The 18,605-nt window shown below is 43.8% G+C and overlaps 1 protein-coding gene across 5 annotated transcripts in view; it reads right to left on the bottom strand.

Annotated features, from left to right (window-relative positions):
- OBSCN (obscurin, cytoskeletal calmodulin and titin-interacting RhoGEF) overlaps positions 1–18,605 on the bottom strand; it is a 216,830-nt gene that overhangs the window by 128,488 nt on the left and 69,737 nt on the right. For all 5 annotated transcript variants that reach the window (XM_030445973.1, XM_030445974.1, XM_030445975.1 and 2 more), the window contains exons 27-38: positions 17,814–18,080; positions 16,109–16,375; positions 13,997–14,263; positions 12,739–13,008; positions 10,895–11,161; positions 9,926–10,192; positions 7,651–7,923; positions 3,490–3,756; positions 2,408–2,674; positions 1,528–1,791; positions 677–943; positions 47–310 (exon numbers count right to left, since the gene is read on the bottom strand). In XM_030445973.1, coding sequence (XP_030301833.1) covers positions 47–310; positions 677–943; positions 1,528–1,791; positions 2,408–2,674; positions 3,490–3,756; positions 7,651–7,923; positions 9,926–10,192; positions 10,895–11,161; positions 12,739–13,008; positions 13,997–14,263; positions 16,109–16,375; positions 17,814–18,080 — 3,207 coding nt within the window. The remainder of the gene's footprint in view (positions 1–46; positions 311–676; positions 944–1,527; positions 1,792–2,407; positions 2,675–3,489; positions 3,757–7,650; positions 7,924–9,925; positions 10,193–10,894; positions 11,162–12,738; positions 13,009–13,996; positions 14,264–16,108; positions 16,376–17,813; positions 18,081–18,605) is intronic.

Raw genomic sequence — 18,605 nt, 5'->3', positions numbered from 1 at the left:
ATCACACAGGTTCAACCTGGGGCACGTGCTGAGAATTTCTTTTTACCATTTACTGTCAAGGCAGCCGTAGTCTGTCGATCTCCACACACACAGCTGTAATCACCAGCATCTGCCAAATCCAAATCCAGGATCCTCAGCTCCACAAAGGGACCTTCCTGCTCTATTTTGTATTTTTCACTTGGCTTGAGGACCTTATTGCCCTTTCTCCACTCCACTGGAGCTGGTTTGCTCAGTTTACAATGAAAAGTGACTGCCTCCCCCTCTGTGGCTTCCTTCTTCAGGAGTTCTTCTTGGAAGAGGATAGGCAAGGCTGAAGGATGCAATACCAACAGGAAAGGAATCAGCACTGGGTGGAAATGAACCAGACTCTGCTGTGAGTTATGGGGCTGTGATGTGCAAATTTAGCCAAAAAGTGCACGGTTGAAAGGGGGGTGGGGTAAAACCTCCTAGAGTAGAACATAGAGAAAACATACAACACAGCTGTGCTGTCTAAAAAACTAAAAACAAACAAAAAAAAAGCATGAAGAATATTCTCTAATCAGGTGACTCTTTGGCAGAGAAAACATGAAACCTCTAGAGAGGTCTTCTGACCAAGCTTTGGGTGACCAAAAAAAAAAAAAAGCTTTTAAACATGCTAAATTTGGGGTTTAATGACAAATACAGGTAGAATGGTTACCATTCACTCTCAAAGCAGCTGTTGTCTTCTGGTCTCCACACACACAGGTATAGCTCCCAGCATCTGCCAAGTCCAGGTCTTGGATGACCAGCTCAACAAAACGTCCTTCTTGTCTCATTTTGTACTTCCCATTGGGCACCAGCTCCTTCCCATCCTTCCTCCACTGGACTGAGCCCACAGCCTGGCTCAGCTCACACTGCAGGGTGGCTGTCCCACTCTCGGTGGCCTCCTCATTCTTCAGTTCTTTTTTGAAATGGATTGGCAGGGCTGAGAGATGCAGAATGAAAAGGGGTTGCAACCCAAGGGCCTGCCCAGAACCTCTGGTCGAAAGCTGAGTCGTGATTTATCACACAACTACTGAAACCTCATCCCAACTCCCTTTATCCTTAAACATATCCACATATACTGCTTTTTTTATTTGGTTTTTGTTTTCTTTTGGGGCTTTTGGGGTTGTTTTGTTTTGTTTTGTGGCTGATAAAAGGGATCCTCTAATAAATTGTTCTGTGGCAAACAAAGTATTTGTGATCCTGATTGGGGTCATGCATGTTAATGACAATCTCATCCTCATCATTAAAGGTGATGAACCCTCCTTAAGAGAAAATCCCAAAATCTCACGTTTCCATACTAATATGGGGACACACATGAGCACCCCTCACTTGAGGGAAGGTGACAATACAACACACACACAGAACATTGGTCATGATGAAAGCAAGGACATGGCAACACAGAAAAGTGGAAAGTGTAAAAAGCAGGACACAAGGCAGGTGGTTGTGAGGGAATGTGCAGAGAGGAGGAAGGAAGAGGTGGACAAAAACATCCCAGAGTTTCATGGGTGATTTCTGACTTTTTACCATTGACTGTTAAGGCTGCTGTGGTTTTTTGCTTCCCCACAACACATGTGTAGTCTCCAGCATCCTTTGGGTCCAGATTGTGGATCAGCAGCTCAGCCACTGTGCCCTCCTGCCTCATTCTGTACTTGTTACTTGGCCGGAGAAGAGAATGCCCCTTTTTCCATTCCACAGGGGCCTCTTTGCTCAGCTGGCATTGCAGGGTGGCCATCCCACCTTCCACACCTTCCACACTCTTCAGTTCTTCTTGGATGAGGGCAGAGATGGCTGAGGAATGAAGCGTTCTCATTTTACTTCAGGACCATGGTTACCAGCTGGTGACCTCAGATGGGCCTTAAACCCAAAGCAAATTCTCTTGGCATAGCTAATAAGAAGCTCAGACCTACCTGCACTTCTAGCCCTCTCTGTGTGTTTATAACAGCACATCATGGCTTTGGGTGGAAATAAAGCTGAAACAATTTTTTTCCCCAATAATTAGAGCAAGGCAGTAATTACCCTTCTGCTGCCCAGATGCTGTTGGTCACTGTCGAGTGAAGATCTTTGAGTAAACCCAGAAGAGACCTGGATATTTCTTAACAAAATGTGTGACCCTTCTTACCTGTGGGCTTAGAGCTCAGCCAAGCACCTCTGTCCAGAGCAGAAAGCAGAAAAGTTATTTCAGAGGAAATTAAAGATATTTCATTAGGCAGGATACTTGACTGCTATGTTTTAACATTATCATCCTAAAAATACCCAAAGAACATAATCCAGAGCTGCCTTTTGTATTTACTGACCCCTTTTTTTCTTTTTTTTTTTTCTGGATGCTCACCCTAAAGGTACAGGAGCTAGCAGGACCATGGCAAGAACAACAAGAAATGGTGACAAGCAGGTGTGTTATTCCTACCCTGGATTTTCACTTGGGCTGTGGTCTGCTGGTCTCCAGTGTCACAGGTGTATCTTCCAGCATCTTCTGGCTCTGCATTATGAATCACCAGCTCTGCCACTGTCCCCTTCTGCTTCATTTCATATTTGGCACTTGCCTGGAGAGTGGTTTCTCCCTTCTTCCACACCACTTTGGCATCAGCTTTTGTGAGCTCGCAGCGCAGGGAGACAGATTCCCCCTCTTCCATCTCCTTGTTCTCCAGGGTTTGTTTGAAAAGGACAGGAACAGCTGGAAAACAGAGCCAGGGGTCAGGAGGTCCCATGAGAGCAATCAACCCTTCAAACCAGTCTGTTTCCAAATGAGCAGAGGAGCCCTAAACCTTCTCTGGCCTATGGAGCTTCAAAATGACTTTTTCTCCCAGGTAGCATCATCTCACTGGGAATTCCTTGAGGCATGGGGAAAGTTGCTTTCATCCTTAGTAAGGACCCCCTTGGAGTCCTCTGGGTATCCTCACCTGCTGAATTCCCTCTCTCTCCTGTTTTCTGTGATTTCTTGTGTTTGCTGAAGGGCATTGGGGAGTGCAGGTGGCATCTGAGAGCCTTTAAAAAAGGAAGCTTTGGGGAAACTGAGGACTAAGCATTCAGCAGGGATTGGACCTGGTTTATGTTTTCATGTTGTTCTTGTGCAGGTTTCCATCTTTACCTCCTTTACCTTTCCATCTTTACCATCTTTACCTCCAATCTTAATCCTAGGCAAGTAAAATATCTGACAGGTCAGGAACCATGGCACGTAGGGTACATGAAATTAATCCTTTGCACTTATTTTCCACTCAGTGGCAAGTTACAGATTTAAAATCCCAGATGCAAAACGTGAGATTACACGAATAAAATATGTGCAAGGTTCTTACAAGGATGCAACACTTAAATTTGATGTATGGATTCATAGGTGACACCACCACAAAGTGCTGTGTTGTGGGCTTGTTTGGTTTTGGTTTGGTTTGGTTTGGTTTTGGGGTTTGGGGGTTTTTTTGTTTGTTTTTTTAGATAGAAGCTCTATCAAACAATGCATTAATTAAGCTTGGAACCTTATCTAACTTTGCTTACCATTTACTTTCACCTGGGCAGTGGTCTTTTGCTCCCCAGAGCTGCAGGTGTATTCCCCAGAGTCTATTGCTGTGACATCTCGAATAATGAGCTCTGCCATGGTGCCACGCTGCTTCAGCTCATACTTCTCACTGGCACAGAGGACAGTGTCTCCTTTCATCCATTTCACTGGGGCATCAGGTTTGCTGAGCTCACAGCTCAGCTTGACTTGTTTGCCTTCTTTTGTTTCTTCGTTTTGGAGCTCTTTCTTGAAAAGAACTGGGGATTCTGAAAGAGAACGTGCAAGAAATCACTTTTGTTTTGTTTTGTTTCAGCCTTCTCTGTTCAGGTAGAAAACACTCACAAAAAGTGAACAGGTTCTCACAGTTCACATCTGGCTGCCAGGAGGGAATAAAAATCATTTGATCTCAAATATTAATTTTTCTTTTAGCCACTACCTGTACTATTGAAGACTCTCACTGCTCTCATTATTAACACCAGTGGCAGATGCTGCCCTGATCATGAGGACACAGAGTGTGTTGCAGATGGGTGGGCAGAGCTGGACCAACATCACAAAAAAAAACTTATAACTTTACTGAGATCAGCTGGCACGTTACACAGAGGACACAGAGCACTTTCATGACCAGCAGTGTTGGATTTTCTCATACAAAAAAACCCATAACAAATTTTTATCTGACATGAACACAGGCTGAAAACCAAGACAGAGGAAGCACAGAGTGGGAAGCACAGAGGGCCCCTATGCAGGCTCTGTCACAGCCTGGGATTCAAGGCTTTAATGTGAACTAGTCTGAAGAAGGCACTTCTTGGGGAAAAAAGACCCAAAAACTCAGCTGAAGTGTTTTCCCTTTAGATTGTGAAAAAAAAATAATTCAATTTCTTCCTGGTTTCTGCTACCTTATGAACATGCAAGTCAGCTCCTGATCTGTGATGCAGTTGTCCTGTGGGTGTTGAAAAACTGAAAGAAAATTCTCCTGTTCCCCATTCACCTCTAATCTGGGACACGCAGTGTCACATGGCTACTGAATTTTCTATTTTTTCTACTATTTTTGCAGTCTGCTCTTCTCTTGTGACCCTCCCTAGACTGAGGAAATGTCCAAAAGCATAAAAATGTGTTGTTGTCATCCTTATGACTTGACTCCTTCACATCTATTGGTGTGATCTGAATCCAGGGATTTGCATCCTGCATCCATCCACACCCTTCTTCATGAAAGGAAAAAAATGGAGCTGTTGTGTAACACTCATTATGAGTGGGATTTTTCCTGAGAGAAAATCTCCTCTTCATTCTGAGTGAGACCCAGGTCCTGCTCTTTTATGTAAAAAAGCATCCAAGTGCTCATGAAAGACTTAGCAAATCTGGACCATTCTCCATCACCTCTTTTTTTTCATTTCATCTTCAAGGTCGTCTCATCTCAGCCTTTGGTTGGCTTGGTTTTTTGTGCCCTAAATAAACACCACAATCATCCTGCCTTCCCTCTTCATGCTCTGAGGGTCAGGTCCAACAACACAAATGCTTTTTGTTCACGCTGACTTCACTAATCCAGGTGCAGCTTCTGACCAGACCCTCTGGAACATGGCAAGAAGAGTGAGATGTCCAAGAGGAGATCTTCTGGTCAGGCTAAACCCATCCTGTGCCATTAAAAGTCTCCCTGTATCTGCCCAAACCTGCCCATATGGATGAGCAATTTTACCTACAGGAACTGAACTTCTCCTCAGGCTGGAGCAGTGACCCACAAAAGGCTGAATTATAACATGGGTATCAAAGAATCAAAAAAATCAAAAATCACAGACTGGTTTGGGTTGGAAGGAACCTTAAAGATCACCTTGTTCCAACCTCCCTCCCTTCCACTAGGCCAGGTTGCTCCAAGCCCCATCCAACCTGACCTTCAGCATGTCCAGGGATGGGGCAAGCTGCAGGTTCTTTGGGCAACCTGGGTCAGGGTCTCATCACCCTCACAGGAAAAAATTTCTTCCTAATCTCTCATCTCAATCTCCCTTCTTGCAGTTGGAAGTTGTTCTCCCTTATCCTATTAGTCCATGTCCTTGTCCCAAGCCCCTCCCCAGCTCTTCTGGAGCCCTTCCAGGCACTGGAAGGTGCTTTAAGGTCTCCCCATTGCAGTCTTCTCTTCTCCAAGCTGAATAATCCCAACGTTCTCAGCCTGGCTCCAGAACAGAGCTCAAATCAGGTAAGAGGAAGGATTTTCCTAGCTCACATCCTGTCACCTTTTGGGTGCTGTCCCAAATGACTTGATGAAAATCCCTCCTGCCCCATGTTGCAAAGACACGAGGTTCCTTCCCAGTGCAGTTTCCATTTCACAACTTCAATTTATTTACTCTGACCTCAGCACTGGGTGATGAGTTAGAATCCCAACCATCATTCCAGGTGTTCTTACCCCTGACAGTAATAACTGCACAACTTTTAGCTGCTCCAGCCTCACACTCGTATCTGCCACTGTCTCTTTCTCCTGCCCTGTGAGTGACAACCTTGGCTTCAAATCCTGACTGGCTGATGTTATACTTGGAAGAATTCCTAAGGCTCTTCCCATCTTTGCACCACTGTACAGGGATATCTGATTTGGAGGTTTCACATCCTCTCCCTCTGTGGCTTCAGTCCCAACCAGCTCCCTTGTGAAGATCCTTCTCTAGAATCCCATAAAAACCATCCTGAGATGTTTCAGAAGAGGTGTGGATTTTCAGATCACAAGTCATCTGTGAGGTTTACATCCAGATTACTTACAGCAAAAAAAATTACAGGTCAAGGTTTGTAACAAAATAATTCAGTGCTTGTGGCTATGAAGCCCTCAGGAAGGCACCACTCATGCCATCTAGTAAATACCTAATGCCATCTGGGAGAAACCAAATAGACAGAATCCCTGTTGGAGAATACAAATGGTTTTCACACCTCATTAATACAAGAAAGACAGAGACAGATTTTTCCTAAGACCTTTTCCATCTGTTCTGAGTAGTTTGAACCTTCTAACTGAACGTGGAAAAGTTAATTCTGCATGAAGTGAGGTGCAATGCTGGTTTCTCAAACCCAGCCACCCACAGCAGGTCTCATCTCACCTATTCAAGTCCTCTAAAAACCAAGCAGGTAGCCCAGAGTTGAGTGCTTCTATAGCCACTGGAAGATGAGACCTCCAGAGACCAAATACTCCCAAAATAAGACAAATTAAGACAGAGAAGATGAACTGCTCTGTGGAAGTTCTTGTCTTTCTACACAGCTGACAGAAGCATCCTAAGCCAGACACCAAATAGCTGAACTGGCCAAGGCAGCTCTTACCCCCTCTAGCTTAATGATTTTTTAATTCATAAAAATCCAATCACTCAGGAGACCAAATCCTGGGTTTGGGACCATAACATCTTATATTGATGTCACCAAAAGGAATCAGCCTTCTACAAACAAAGCCCTTTCATTCACCTTCAGAAAAAAGTCTGGGTGTTTTTCTGTCCTGTGGCCAAATTTGGGCAAATTTAGAAAGCAAAAAAATAAAATCATTTGTTAGAAACCTGGTGATTCTGAAAAGAATGGAAATCTGATCTGACATTGGAGACTGTGTTTTTTACACCTCTGGGCAACAGGAAATAGTTATGTTTCCAGTATGAGGACACCTCTGTAATGCTGCACCTGGGCTCACATTCACTTTTTTTCCTTTTTTTTCTTTTTTCCTTGAATTAACACTGCACTTCCAGCTCAGTTTCACATTTCCAGAGAAAACAAAATTCATAGTCAACAATAGTAAGCCAGAACACACACAAGATTGCCTTACAAGCAATGAAAGCTATATGACAAACTGACTGGTTCCACTTCATTTTTACCCCCCTCTTTAATTAACTGATTTCTCCTCATTGTTCTACCAGCTCTGCTCAAGGGAAACTGGACAAGGCATCCACTGTCCCATCACTACAGCATAACATTCCCAATTAAGTCCAGTAAATTCCCATCTAAGGTCCAACAAACACACTGAGGATTACCAAGTGTTAATTCCCAAGCCCTAGCTTCATGATCTAGGTAATGCTTTTCTTGAACATACACAAAAATCCACACGATTGGGCCAAATTTGTAGCATTTTTCTTTTTTTTTTTTCCACCACCTACCCACATTCACCCACACTTAATTCTACAACATTCTTCCCTCTCCTGCAGTTTTTATGATTGAATTACCTTTCACAACCAAACTGGCAGAAGTTTTCTTATCACCAGCTTCAAACGTAATGACCCCCGAGTCCTTCAGTGAGAGTTTTTTCAACGTTAGCAAGTGATATCCACCAGGCTGAGACTGGATGTCATTAAGTTCATTGGTATGGAGAGGGGTTTTATCCAAAAACCACTGCACTTTGCTATAGTCTACGGGAGAGATTCTGCACTTGAACATGGCAGATTCTCCTTCTAACACAGTGACATCCTCCAGGTCTTCTGTTATTAGCACTTTATGGCCTGAAAGGAACATAGATACATCAATTACTTGAATCTTCAGTTTCTAGCATGAAAACTGATATGGAAAACTCCAAAAGTTTCCCATGTGAACATTTCAAGAAAGGTTCATGACACAGAAAACAGAAACACAATCCCCCTGTTACTGAACACACAAAAAAATCCCATTCAGTAGGAAGATCCTGTACACAGGACACACACCAAAGGAGGATGAAGACAATTTCAAAGCACCAAAAACACATACCAGCACAAGTAACCAGTCCAGTGGTTACTGTAAAAAAAATGCCATGTTATTAGGATAAAAGCAAAAAAGATAAATCCCATGTTATTGGGATAAAGGCTCTCCTAATGGAACCACCTGGAAAGGCTGAAAGGTTTCAGCCCTGACAACACCACTGGGCAGATAACATCCCCTTGACAGCCCCATGACAACCCCTCTGGTCTTCTCAAGCAAATACAACTTGCTTTCTACAGGTTAGGATCACCCAACCCCTGATTTCCTTGAGCTTAGGCCAAACACCAACACAGTGGGAGAAGGAGAAAGAGCCCAAATGCAACTTTAGTGAAAAGAAAGAAAGAAACAAAAAAAACTAGCTCTCCAAACCTGTCTGTACAGATCTAAATAGAGATACACTTATTTATTTAAGTAAATAAGATTGTCATTGCATACAGAGGTACAGCTCGAGGTGTTCCTACTTAGAAAACGAGTACAGGGAATTTTCATTTGTTTCTCATGAGTTTTGTGGCAGAGAAGAAAAGTTGATGTTAGAAACCTCACAGAGAGCTCAGATAGCCCAGACCCTGAAGCCACAATGGGGATAAACCAGATTTTGCTTCTCAAATGATGATCAGAGGTGGAGGAGTCTGGCTTCATACTCTTGGTATTTAATAACTAGCTCTAAGTGGACAGAGCCACTGCACCTCTATGGGACGGTTCCTCCTCATCACCTCATCTATTCCAGCTGAAGAGTTTTTCCTAGATGGGGCTCCAGTGAGGGATCCATGAGGAGCAGTAACAACCAGTAGTAACAACTCCTTCCCATAAAACCCTACCCTGCTCTTTGAATTGGCCACCACAGCTCATTTACTGTCCATGGCTTGGCTTGCACCCTTCAGCTGGAGGGTGCAACTCATGTCTAAGGCCCAGAGGGACATAAACCACTTAAAAGAACATAAACCACTTAGAAGAACATAAAGCACTTAAAACTCTCTGGACCACTCATTCACCCATCCCCTCTTAACAACTATTACTGGAAAGAGGCACCAAGGGATGTGGGGAAAGACACCATGAATGATACCCACAATCTGTTCACCCAGATGCTCCTCCCAGAAGTATTTGAAGTTCTTAATGATAGCACAGAATCATAGAATGGTTGGGGTTGGAAGTGGTTTTAAAGATCATCTATTTCCAACCCCAATCCCATGGGCAGGGACACCTCCACCAGCCCAGGTTGCTCCAAGCCCCATCCAACCTGGCCTTCAACACTTCCAGGGATGGGGCAGCCACAGCTTCTCTGGGAAACCTGGGCCAGGGGCTCACCAACCTCACAGGAAAAAAAAATTTCTTCCTGGTGTCTCATCTTAATCTCCCTTCCTGAAGTTTTAATTGTCCCCCCTCATCCCATCCCTCCAGGCCCTTGTCCAAAGTCCCTCCCCAGCTTTTCTGGAGCCCCTTCAGGCACTGGAAGATGCTCTAAGGTCTCCCTGCATCCTTCTCCAGGCTGAACAACCCCAACTCTCTCATCCTGGCTCCAGATCAGAGCTGCTCCAGCCCTGGGATCATCTTCCTGGGGAACCAAATCATTCCCAAAGTGATCCAGGTGTCATTGCTCCAAATCAACAAATTATATTTTTGTCCACATGACCTGTGCAGTGTATCTACACCCTGAGTGAGAGTCAGGAACCAGTGGATCTTCAGCCCATGGATAAGAACAAGATCCCCCTCTCCATATAAAGTTTCTTGGTGGAGAAACTGGATGTACAATCATATTCCTCTCATGCATACCTTGAACAACTAACTTGGCTCTGGACTGGGCATCTCCAATGTCACAGCTGTACGTGTCACTGTCACTTTTCTCCAGGTTATTTATGGTCAGCTGGAGGACTTGTCCTTTCTGGATGATCTCATATTTCTTGCCAGCCCGGAGTTCAGCTATGCCTTTCCTCCAGACCACAGAGGATGCAGCTTTCTCACTCTGGCACATGAAAACTGCAGTTCCACTTTCATTCACTTTAAGGTCTGAAAGTTCCTTGATGAAATAATTAGGTTTTTCTGGAAAAAAAAAAAATTAAAAAATTGGCAGATTTAGATAACAAAGTCCTAACATAGAGAGTGGTCTTGACCTCACTTGTAGAATGACAGAATACAGAGTCACAGAGTCATTTAGGTTGGAGAAAACCTTTAAGATGATCAAATCCAACCACTAACTCAGCACTTCAAAGGCCACCACTAAGCCACATCCACATGGCTTTATAATCCCTCTTGGTATAGGGACTCCACCACTTCACTTGGGCAGCCTGTGCCAGGTCCTGACAACCTGTTCAAGGAAGAAATTTTTTCTAATATCCAATCTAAACCTCCCCTGGCACAACTTGAAGCCATTTCCTCTCATCCTATGAGATGGAATGGATCTAAGAAAATCAAGATGTCTACCTGGTGAAGTATTTCCAGACAATATTAATGCTCCAGTACTGGGGAGGTCTCATCTTGAAGACCACATAGTTTTGGTCAACTACGTTAAACAAAAATAATTCAAATTGACAATTTTGATTGGTTCATTAGATAGCACATAAGATTCTTCAGCACCTAAAATGTGTTTTTTTCCCCCAAATATCTTCTTAAAAGCTTTTAATCCATAAAACTTTTGTGAAAACTAAAAACTGATCCCGTGTTGGGAGATAGAAAAACATCTACAGTTTGTAGATATTTACCCCAAATTCTTCCCTGCCAGCCTGTGTGAATGCTTCAACTGACCTTGCACAGTGACTGTGGCTTTTGTTTTAGAGAACTCTGTCTCACAGGTGTACTCCCCACTGTCTTTGACTGTAGAGTCATGGATGATCAGGGTGGCCCTTGTTCCTTCTTGGTGCAAGTCATATTTCTGGCTTTTTCGAATTGCTTTGCCATCCTTGAACCACCTGATGCTCACATCAGCTTTGGATAATTCACAGCTCAGGGTGATGTCCTGCCCTGCTGCTGATATTTTATCCTCCAGCTGTTTGGTCACCTCAGTTGGTTTTTCTGAAGAGAAGGGGGAGGCAAAAAGAGGGATTTTCAATACACTTCATGATCACTATAAGGTTGTTAGATTTGGAATTCAAAGAGCCAATAAGTTTTCACAATTACCCAATGAATGATTTATTTTATGCCAGGAAAGGCAGGGAAAAGTAGTCCTGATCTTTATTACCTGCTAATTACAGTTATGGGCTCTCTAAATAATCATAGAATAATAGAATTGGCTGGGTTGGAAGGGACCTCAGAGATCATCAAGTCCAACCCTTGATCCACTACTGCTGCAGTTCCCAGCCCATGGCACTCAGTGCCACATCCAGGCTCTTTTGAAATATCTCCAGACATGGAGAATCCACTACTTCCCTGGGCAGCCCATTCCAATGCCTGATCACCCTCTCCAGAAAGACATTCTTTCTAATATCCAACCTAACCCTCCCCTGGCACAACTTGAGACCCTGCCCTCTTGTCTTGCTGAAAGTTGCCTGGGAAAAGAGCCCAACCCCCCCCTGGCTCCAACCTCCTTTCAGGGAGTTGGAGAGAGTGATGAGGTCTCCCCTGAGCCTCCTCTTCTCCAGCCTCAACACCCCCAGCTCCCTCAGCCCTTCCTCACAGGAATTCTGCTGGATCCCTTCACAGCCTCCTTGCTCTTCTCTGGACCTGCTCCAGCACCTCAATCTCCTTCCTGAGCTGAGGGGCCCAGAACTGGACACAGGACTCAAGCTGTGGCCTCACCAGAGCTGAGCACAGGGGCAGAATCCCTTCCCTGGACCTGCTGGCCATGCTGTTCATGAATAATAATAATTGCTTGCAGGAACTGAGGACTGACCCTGCTGGCACCCATTTCAGGGGTTGTCATTTTGTCATTTGGTGTCATGCAGTCACAGAACCATAGAACACCAGCTTGGAAGGAACCTCAAGGATCACCTGCTCCAACCTTTCCTGGCAAAAGCACAGCCTAAACAAGATGGCTCAGCAGCCAGGTTTAAAAGTGGGGGGAAAAAGTGGAGGAAAAGTGGGGTTTAAAAGTGCTGGGGAACCCACCACTTGCCTGGGGAGATTTTTCCAATGATTGATTGTTCTGATAGTGAAAAATTTTCCTTGTGTACCCAAATCAGGAGTAACTGGGAGTAACTTGAACGTGTGATGGGATCTATCTCATTAAGTACAGACATCCACAACACAGCAGAGGAACTCACTCCAGGGCTGCTCTGCAGCCAGCAGTGGTCTAAGCACAGGCACCAGACTTCAAGGAACAATTTGATTTGTCCCAAAAAGGTCCAATTGGATGATGAGCCATGTCTGAAAACTACATTTTTACTCTCTTTGAGCTTTGGGTGATGATCTCAGATGCACACAGCCTGGGCACTAACTGGCTGCACACTGCTCAGTGTGTTCTGCAGTTCTCAAGCATGCAATAAAATTTTCAGCCTCTCACTTGTTTTTAAAGAAGAAAAAAATATCTCAGTGCCTCAGGGCTCCCAGGGATGGCTGCTCTTCAGTTTGCTCATACCAAGAGTTTGCCTTCATGGATTACTGACATGCCTTATGGAAAGAATCAAACCCCAGAGCCTTCCTGACCTCATTACCTTTCACAAGGAGGGAAGCCTTGGAGGTAAGGCCACGGGCAGTGAAAATGACTTCCCCAGTATCATCAAGGATGGCATTTCTGATAGTGAGAGTGTATTTCCGACCCATGTTAGAAGCTTTAAATCTCCCCCCACTTTCCACTTTTCTCCCTTTCAGTGTCCAGCTGAAGTCATCGATGCTTTCGTGGGACAGAACACACTCAAAAGTGCAATCTTCTCCTTCGTGGATTTCAGTGTTTTTCAGCCGTTTGGTGATGCCAATGTTCAGTTCTGGAAAGCAAAAGGTTGTTTTTCAATCAATGTGATTAATTCTCATGGTTAATAGCAGGAATAAAAAAGGATTTATGATTGAACTGAGCAGTAATATTGACATCTTCAGCTCATCAGACTGGTTTATCTAAAGGACTGGCAGGACAGCACTGCATTCCTTACAGGTGGTTTTGACATGGGAAGGTTTTCTCAGATTTTACCCACTCAGAATCATCACAAAGCTACAGGAAAAAAAGGCACATGTGAACTCCCTGGCTCTGCTCTGGAAGGACTGCATGGAGAACAGCTTACTCCATGGAGAAAAGTCAAGATTCCATGAGCTAAAGGGTGGGGGAAACTGTCAGATAGGCAGTGTGTGGGGTGTTGTGTGAGGTTTTTCTCCATGCTAATGCAGGAAAAGGGATGTTTGCATTTGTTAGCTTGTCACCATCTTCCCCTTCCCTGGTGTTCAAATCAAACAAATTCAAAATTTGTCTGATTATCAACGTGAGTTTGAAAGCCATGGACACCCCTGTTCCCTCCAAGCAGCTCCAAGGATGTGAGAACACACTGAGCTGCTGGGTTCTTCAATTGAAAATGTTGTCTCACTTTTGCCTTCTGAATTAATAGCTCAAAAATGCTAGTAATTAATAACTAGGAAAAAGGAATAGGAAAATAGGAAAAATAGGAAGCAAGCTGCCTTTTTTGTTTGTTTATTTATTTATGAGGAATAAATGGGCTGTTCTTCTGGGAGGATTTTTCCCCTTTCAGGACGTTCAGGAAGGAAAATTGTCAATACATTGATACCTGAATTTCCCTGCAACACCAGAGGTACTTACATTAAAGAGCTATGGGGATTGTTCAAACACCTCCACGTTGTGTGCCAAATTCTTTTTGAACTATTCCAGAGTGGAGGCGTTTGAGGGTCATGGGAAAATAAGTGTGAGACAAAGCAACCAAGCCCACCCATCTTCACAGCATCCCTGGACTGACCATTTTCTGTACTTACCCTGAACGCTGACCTTGGACTTGGCAACATCAGTGCCAATATCACACGTGTATAAACCTGCATCTGACTTTTCAAGGTCATGGATATGGAGGCAGAGGGTCTTTCCAGACTGTATCTGCTCATACTTTTTACTGGAAGTAAGCTCCACACCATCCTTTTGCCAAACAGGTGTCACCTTCTCTTTGGAGACTTCACATTCCAGCTTCACCACACTTCTCTCCTCTCCAAAAACATCATCCAAGGACTTCAGGAAGACAGCAGGCTTCTCTAAAGGACAAGGGGAAAAACAGAGAAGAAACAGTATATTTAAGTGGAGGCATTTCCAGTAGCTACAAAAAATTTAGAGAGAGATTAAGTGAAACCTTGGCAAAGCTGATGGGTTAATGCAGAAGTTAAGAGTCTCACATCTCATGATATGGAATGAGTTTTAGGGAAATCAGAATTTATTAATGGGCAGATGAAGGGGAGGAGAGAGGCAGTCTGTGTTGCTGTGCATGGGAAGTGATCATGGTCTTTCTCAAGACTGCAAGGATTCATTTTTCTCCATTTTGGGGCACCCATGGGAGATCTTTTCACAGGGAGTGAAAATCTTCGATCTTGGAGGAGGCACTAAGGGCCTCAGTGAAGACCAGAGGGGCAGCTGGACTCTTCTGTGGAACAGCAACTCAACAAGGAAAAACAAGTTTAAGAAAGCCCTTCCCTGCTTTGTGGAGGAGCAGAAAATGTTCTGTGGGGTCTACAAATGGAGAGATGAAAAGGTGGTTAAAAGAAAAAAGTATGAAGTAACTGGGATGTAGGTCTTCTAAAGTGAGAGAGCTGGCACTGCCTTTTCATGAGGCAGGATTCATGTGGTAGGAGCAGCAATACAAGGATATTCTGCACCCTCTCCTCACTCTCCTGAACATTTTTGCTCTTCTTTTTATCCATTTTGAAGCATATTCGACCCAGAAGATGTTTACACAGGGGAATTTTAAGACCAGATATGAAAGAAAAGAGGAAGAGGAATTCCTTGACTCTCTGAGTGAGTAGAGTAGAAGAGTTAAATTATTCATATGCTCTGGGAAGAATAAATGAGTCACAATCAGGAGGCAAAATGCAAGGAGAATCATCTCTCTGATTACTTAAGAGGGTGTGAAGGACATCAAACTGTGACTTTCAGAGAGAAAGGCTCAAAACATTTCCTACTTATGCATCCAGATACCTGATGGAGTTAACTTAGGGTAACAAATCACTGGGATTCACCTGAGTGGGTACAGATGTTCTGCTAAAGAAAGTGTGATTCTGAATTTTTGATGAGAGCTTTACCTCCTCTTTCTAACATCCCTAAAATAATTCCTGCACCCTACTGTGGCTTAGCTGATGCACAAGCAGATATTAAACCACAGCCACTCAGAGATGTCACCAAACCTTAAGAAAGATGAAGGACAGAAGCAAACTGAGCTGATTCAGCCCAGTTTCAGAGCTGGTGACTAAAGATGTGTCCAGCCCTTGGAGGCACAGTGAAGTTCAGCTCCTTGCAGACAAAAATCTTTAGAAACAACAGCTTACAGGCTATATACTGTTGAAACCTCATCACTCTCTACAACTCCCTGAAAGGAGGTTGGAGCCAGGGGGGGGTTGGGCTCTATCAGTCAGACAAGAGGCCATGGGCTTCAGCTCTGCCAGGGGAGGGTGAGGTTGGATATTAGGAAGCATTTCCTCATGGAGAGGGTGCTCAGGCATTGGGATGGGCTGCCCAGGGAGAGGGTGGATTCTCCATCCCTGGAGGTTTTTAAGAAGAGACTGAATGTGGCACTGAGTGCCATGGGCTGGGAACCATGGGGGGAGTGGATCAAGGGTTGGACTTGGTGTTCCCAGAGCTCCTTTCCAATCTGGATGATTCTGGGAAGAGACCTACAAGGCAAGGAAATTTCTCTTGAGGCTATCCTGATAAATAAACGTTTTGTTGGGACAACAAAACAATCTTCCTTAGAAAAATCACCAGCTACAGAAGATAACCCCTGCACACCTAGAAAATTGAGGCTTACAAGGAGGATAAATACATGGATATGGTAAATAGCAGCTCCTTTGCATCTCTGATTTACATTCAGGAGTGGTGTGATCACGACCCACCTATCACCTTCAGACGCGCGCTCTCCGACACCTTGTCTGACTTCATTGTCACCGTGCCTGCATCCTCAGGCTTCACCTGCTTCATGGTCAGCATGTAGCAATTGCCAACGTTCCTGATGTCATTGAAATTGTTGGTGTAAAGGAGGGTGCCATTGAGGAACCATTCCACATCCTCGTCATCGTGGGACAGCTGGCAGGAGAAGACAGCAGAACTCTCTTCCTCAATTTCCACGTCCTGCAGGGGTTTGAGGACCTCTACATTGCGGGCTGTAGGGAACCAAGGGGCACCATCATCACCACTGTTACCATCAGACAGGAGTTACCACAAAGAGATTTCACAGTGTTTTAGGTTTCTTAGAGGATGGAGTCTGGTCTCCTGTACACCACGGGTCATTACACTTCATTTACTTAGTTCTGCATTTGGTCCAACAAAAAACATCTATTAAAAATATTAGGATGCCCAGACTCCTTTTAACACTTTTATTACTCTCTTTTCATGCTTTGCTTTTTTTTTTTTTTAATTTTTGAATTTTAAAAGCAATAAGTCCTCCCCAAATGGTAATGACAGCACAGTGAGGCTTTAAACACCCCATGGAGCTCCAGTCCCTCTGTGTTTTTCACTGCACACACACAAATAATTTATAACTAAATAATCTCTGGCTCCACTGGCAAACACAAAGGATGAGATGAACACAATAAATTTGGTCACAAGCAGCAAGTGCAAAAAGATTAAGCAACTTGCTCAGGCTCAGGGAGCAACAAGAATTTAATTTTCTTTCCCCAGTCCTTGGCCAGAGGTTTGTCCTTGCAGCTTCTTCCCCTGAAATCCCATTTCTCCAGGACTAGCTTACTCAGAAGAGGATTTGGGGAGTATTAAATAGTTTTGGATAACTATTGTTTGGATAAACCTCTTCATCAAAGCAAAAGTGTTACCAGGAGCTGCTTTCTGGTCTTCTGAAACTAATTCTAGGGCTCACCTCCAAGTCTTGCTGAAAGTGACACAGTGATTATCTTTTCTTACAGTTTCACCAAAGGTGAAAAAATGGCTAGAAACCAGTGTCATGCCAGGATGAGGTAGAACATCATTATGAATATTGCATGATATAAAAGTCAACACAGTGGTCAGGAGATGAAAACCATAACTGAAAGATCACCAGAATCAGAGGGCTGCAGCAGTTTAACATAAAGGACTTTTGTAGCAAGAAGAACCAAAGAGTTCTAGTTCTGTGGATGGAATAGAAAGTAATGTACCTCAAGTAAAACACTTTTAAGTTCTGCCTCATCCAGATGGTGCAAGGCCTTCCATGTGCATTACCTACTCCATGGTAAGCACTGATTTTGAGTGTTGTGGAGTTCTGGCACAGTCAGTTCACTTAAGATATTGCATTTATATAAAATCAGCACCAGAGAACTGTTGGAATCCATCTCCACTCAAGAAGAGAAATCCAGAATGAAATATTTCACCATAAAGATATCATAGAATGATATCATATCATGATATCATGATGAAGATATCATAGAATGGTTTGGGCTGAGATCATCTAAACCAAACCCCCCTGCAATGAACTGAGACATTGTCAGCTAGGTCAGATTGCTCAGAGCCCTGTCCACCTTTACCTACAAATCTTCCCCCACCTTCCTCATACAAAACATCTTCCTTATATCTATTTAACAGCCAGATCTCCCTGCTGCAAACCTCTCATACCTTCCACAGTCAGCGTGGCTTCTGTCTCAGCATTTCCAGCCCTGCACTGGTACACCCCAGCATCTTGAGGCTTCACCTTCAAAATCTTCAGCTCTGCTGAATACTCATCCCTCTTGATCTTGTACTTCTCAGAGGGCTCGATGGGTGTTTGGCCCTTGAACCACTTCACAACTTTTGGAGAAGGCCTGAAGTCACAGGACAGGACGACTGAATGGCATTCCAGGGCTGTCTTGTCCTCCATCTTCCTGGTGATCTGGATGTGGCAATCTGGAAAGCAGGGTTGGGAAAGAATAAGGGATCAATCTGGAGAAAAGTTTCTAATCTGTATTTCATGCCAATTAATTTCACCCATGTCCTTCCCCACAATTCTGCGAAGTGCTCACATGATGCTACAGATGCTTTAAAGCTAAACCAACCTGATGATCTATCTGGTTTCTATAGGATAATACTGTACATCAACTGGACCATCTGGATGGTCCAGTTCTGGTTCAGTGCTTCCTGAATTCCCCCCTAACTGAAGTCTTTGAAGAGCAAATTAAAGACAAAACAAGGACTTCAGGATGTGACTGGAGATATTTACTATGCTGACAGCAGAATATAAAAAGCCTTGAAGCTTTGTCCCAGATCAAGTCAATGACAAAATGGATTAAGCAAATGAGCTTTCAAACTTGTCTTGTTCAGAAATAGGACCAAATAAACTCTCCTGGAATATTTAATCTGGTTTGTCCTCTTTGGCTAAGTAAATAAAATAAAACAATAACAATAATTTTTTTAAATTTAAAAATCAAACAG

The sequence above is a fragment of the Calypte anna genome, chromosome 2 (assembly GCF_003957555.1).
Source record: "Calypte anna isolate BGI_N300 chromosome 2, bCalAnn1_v1.p, whole genome shotgun sequence".
Classification (NCBI taxonomy): domain Eukaryota; kingdom Metazoa; phylum Chordata; class Aves; order Apodiformes; family Trochilidae; genus Calypte; species Calypte anna.
Note: the sequence above shows the minus strand (reverse complement) of the source record. Positions and strands in the feature narration are given on the sequence as shown.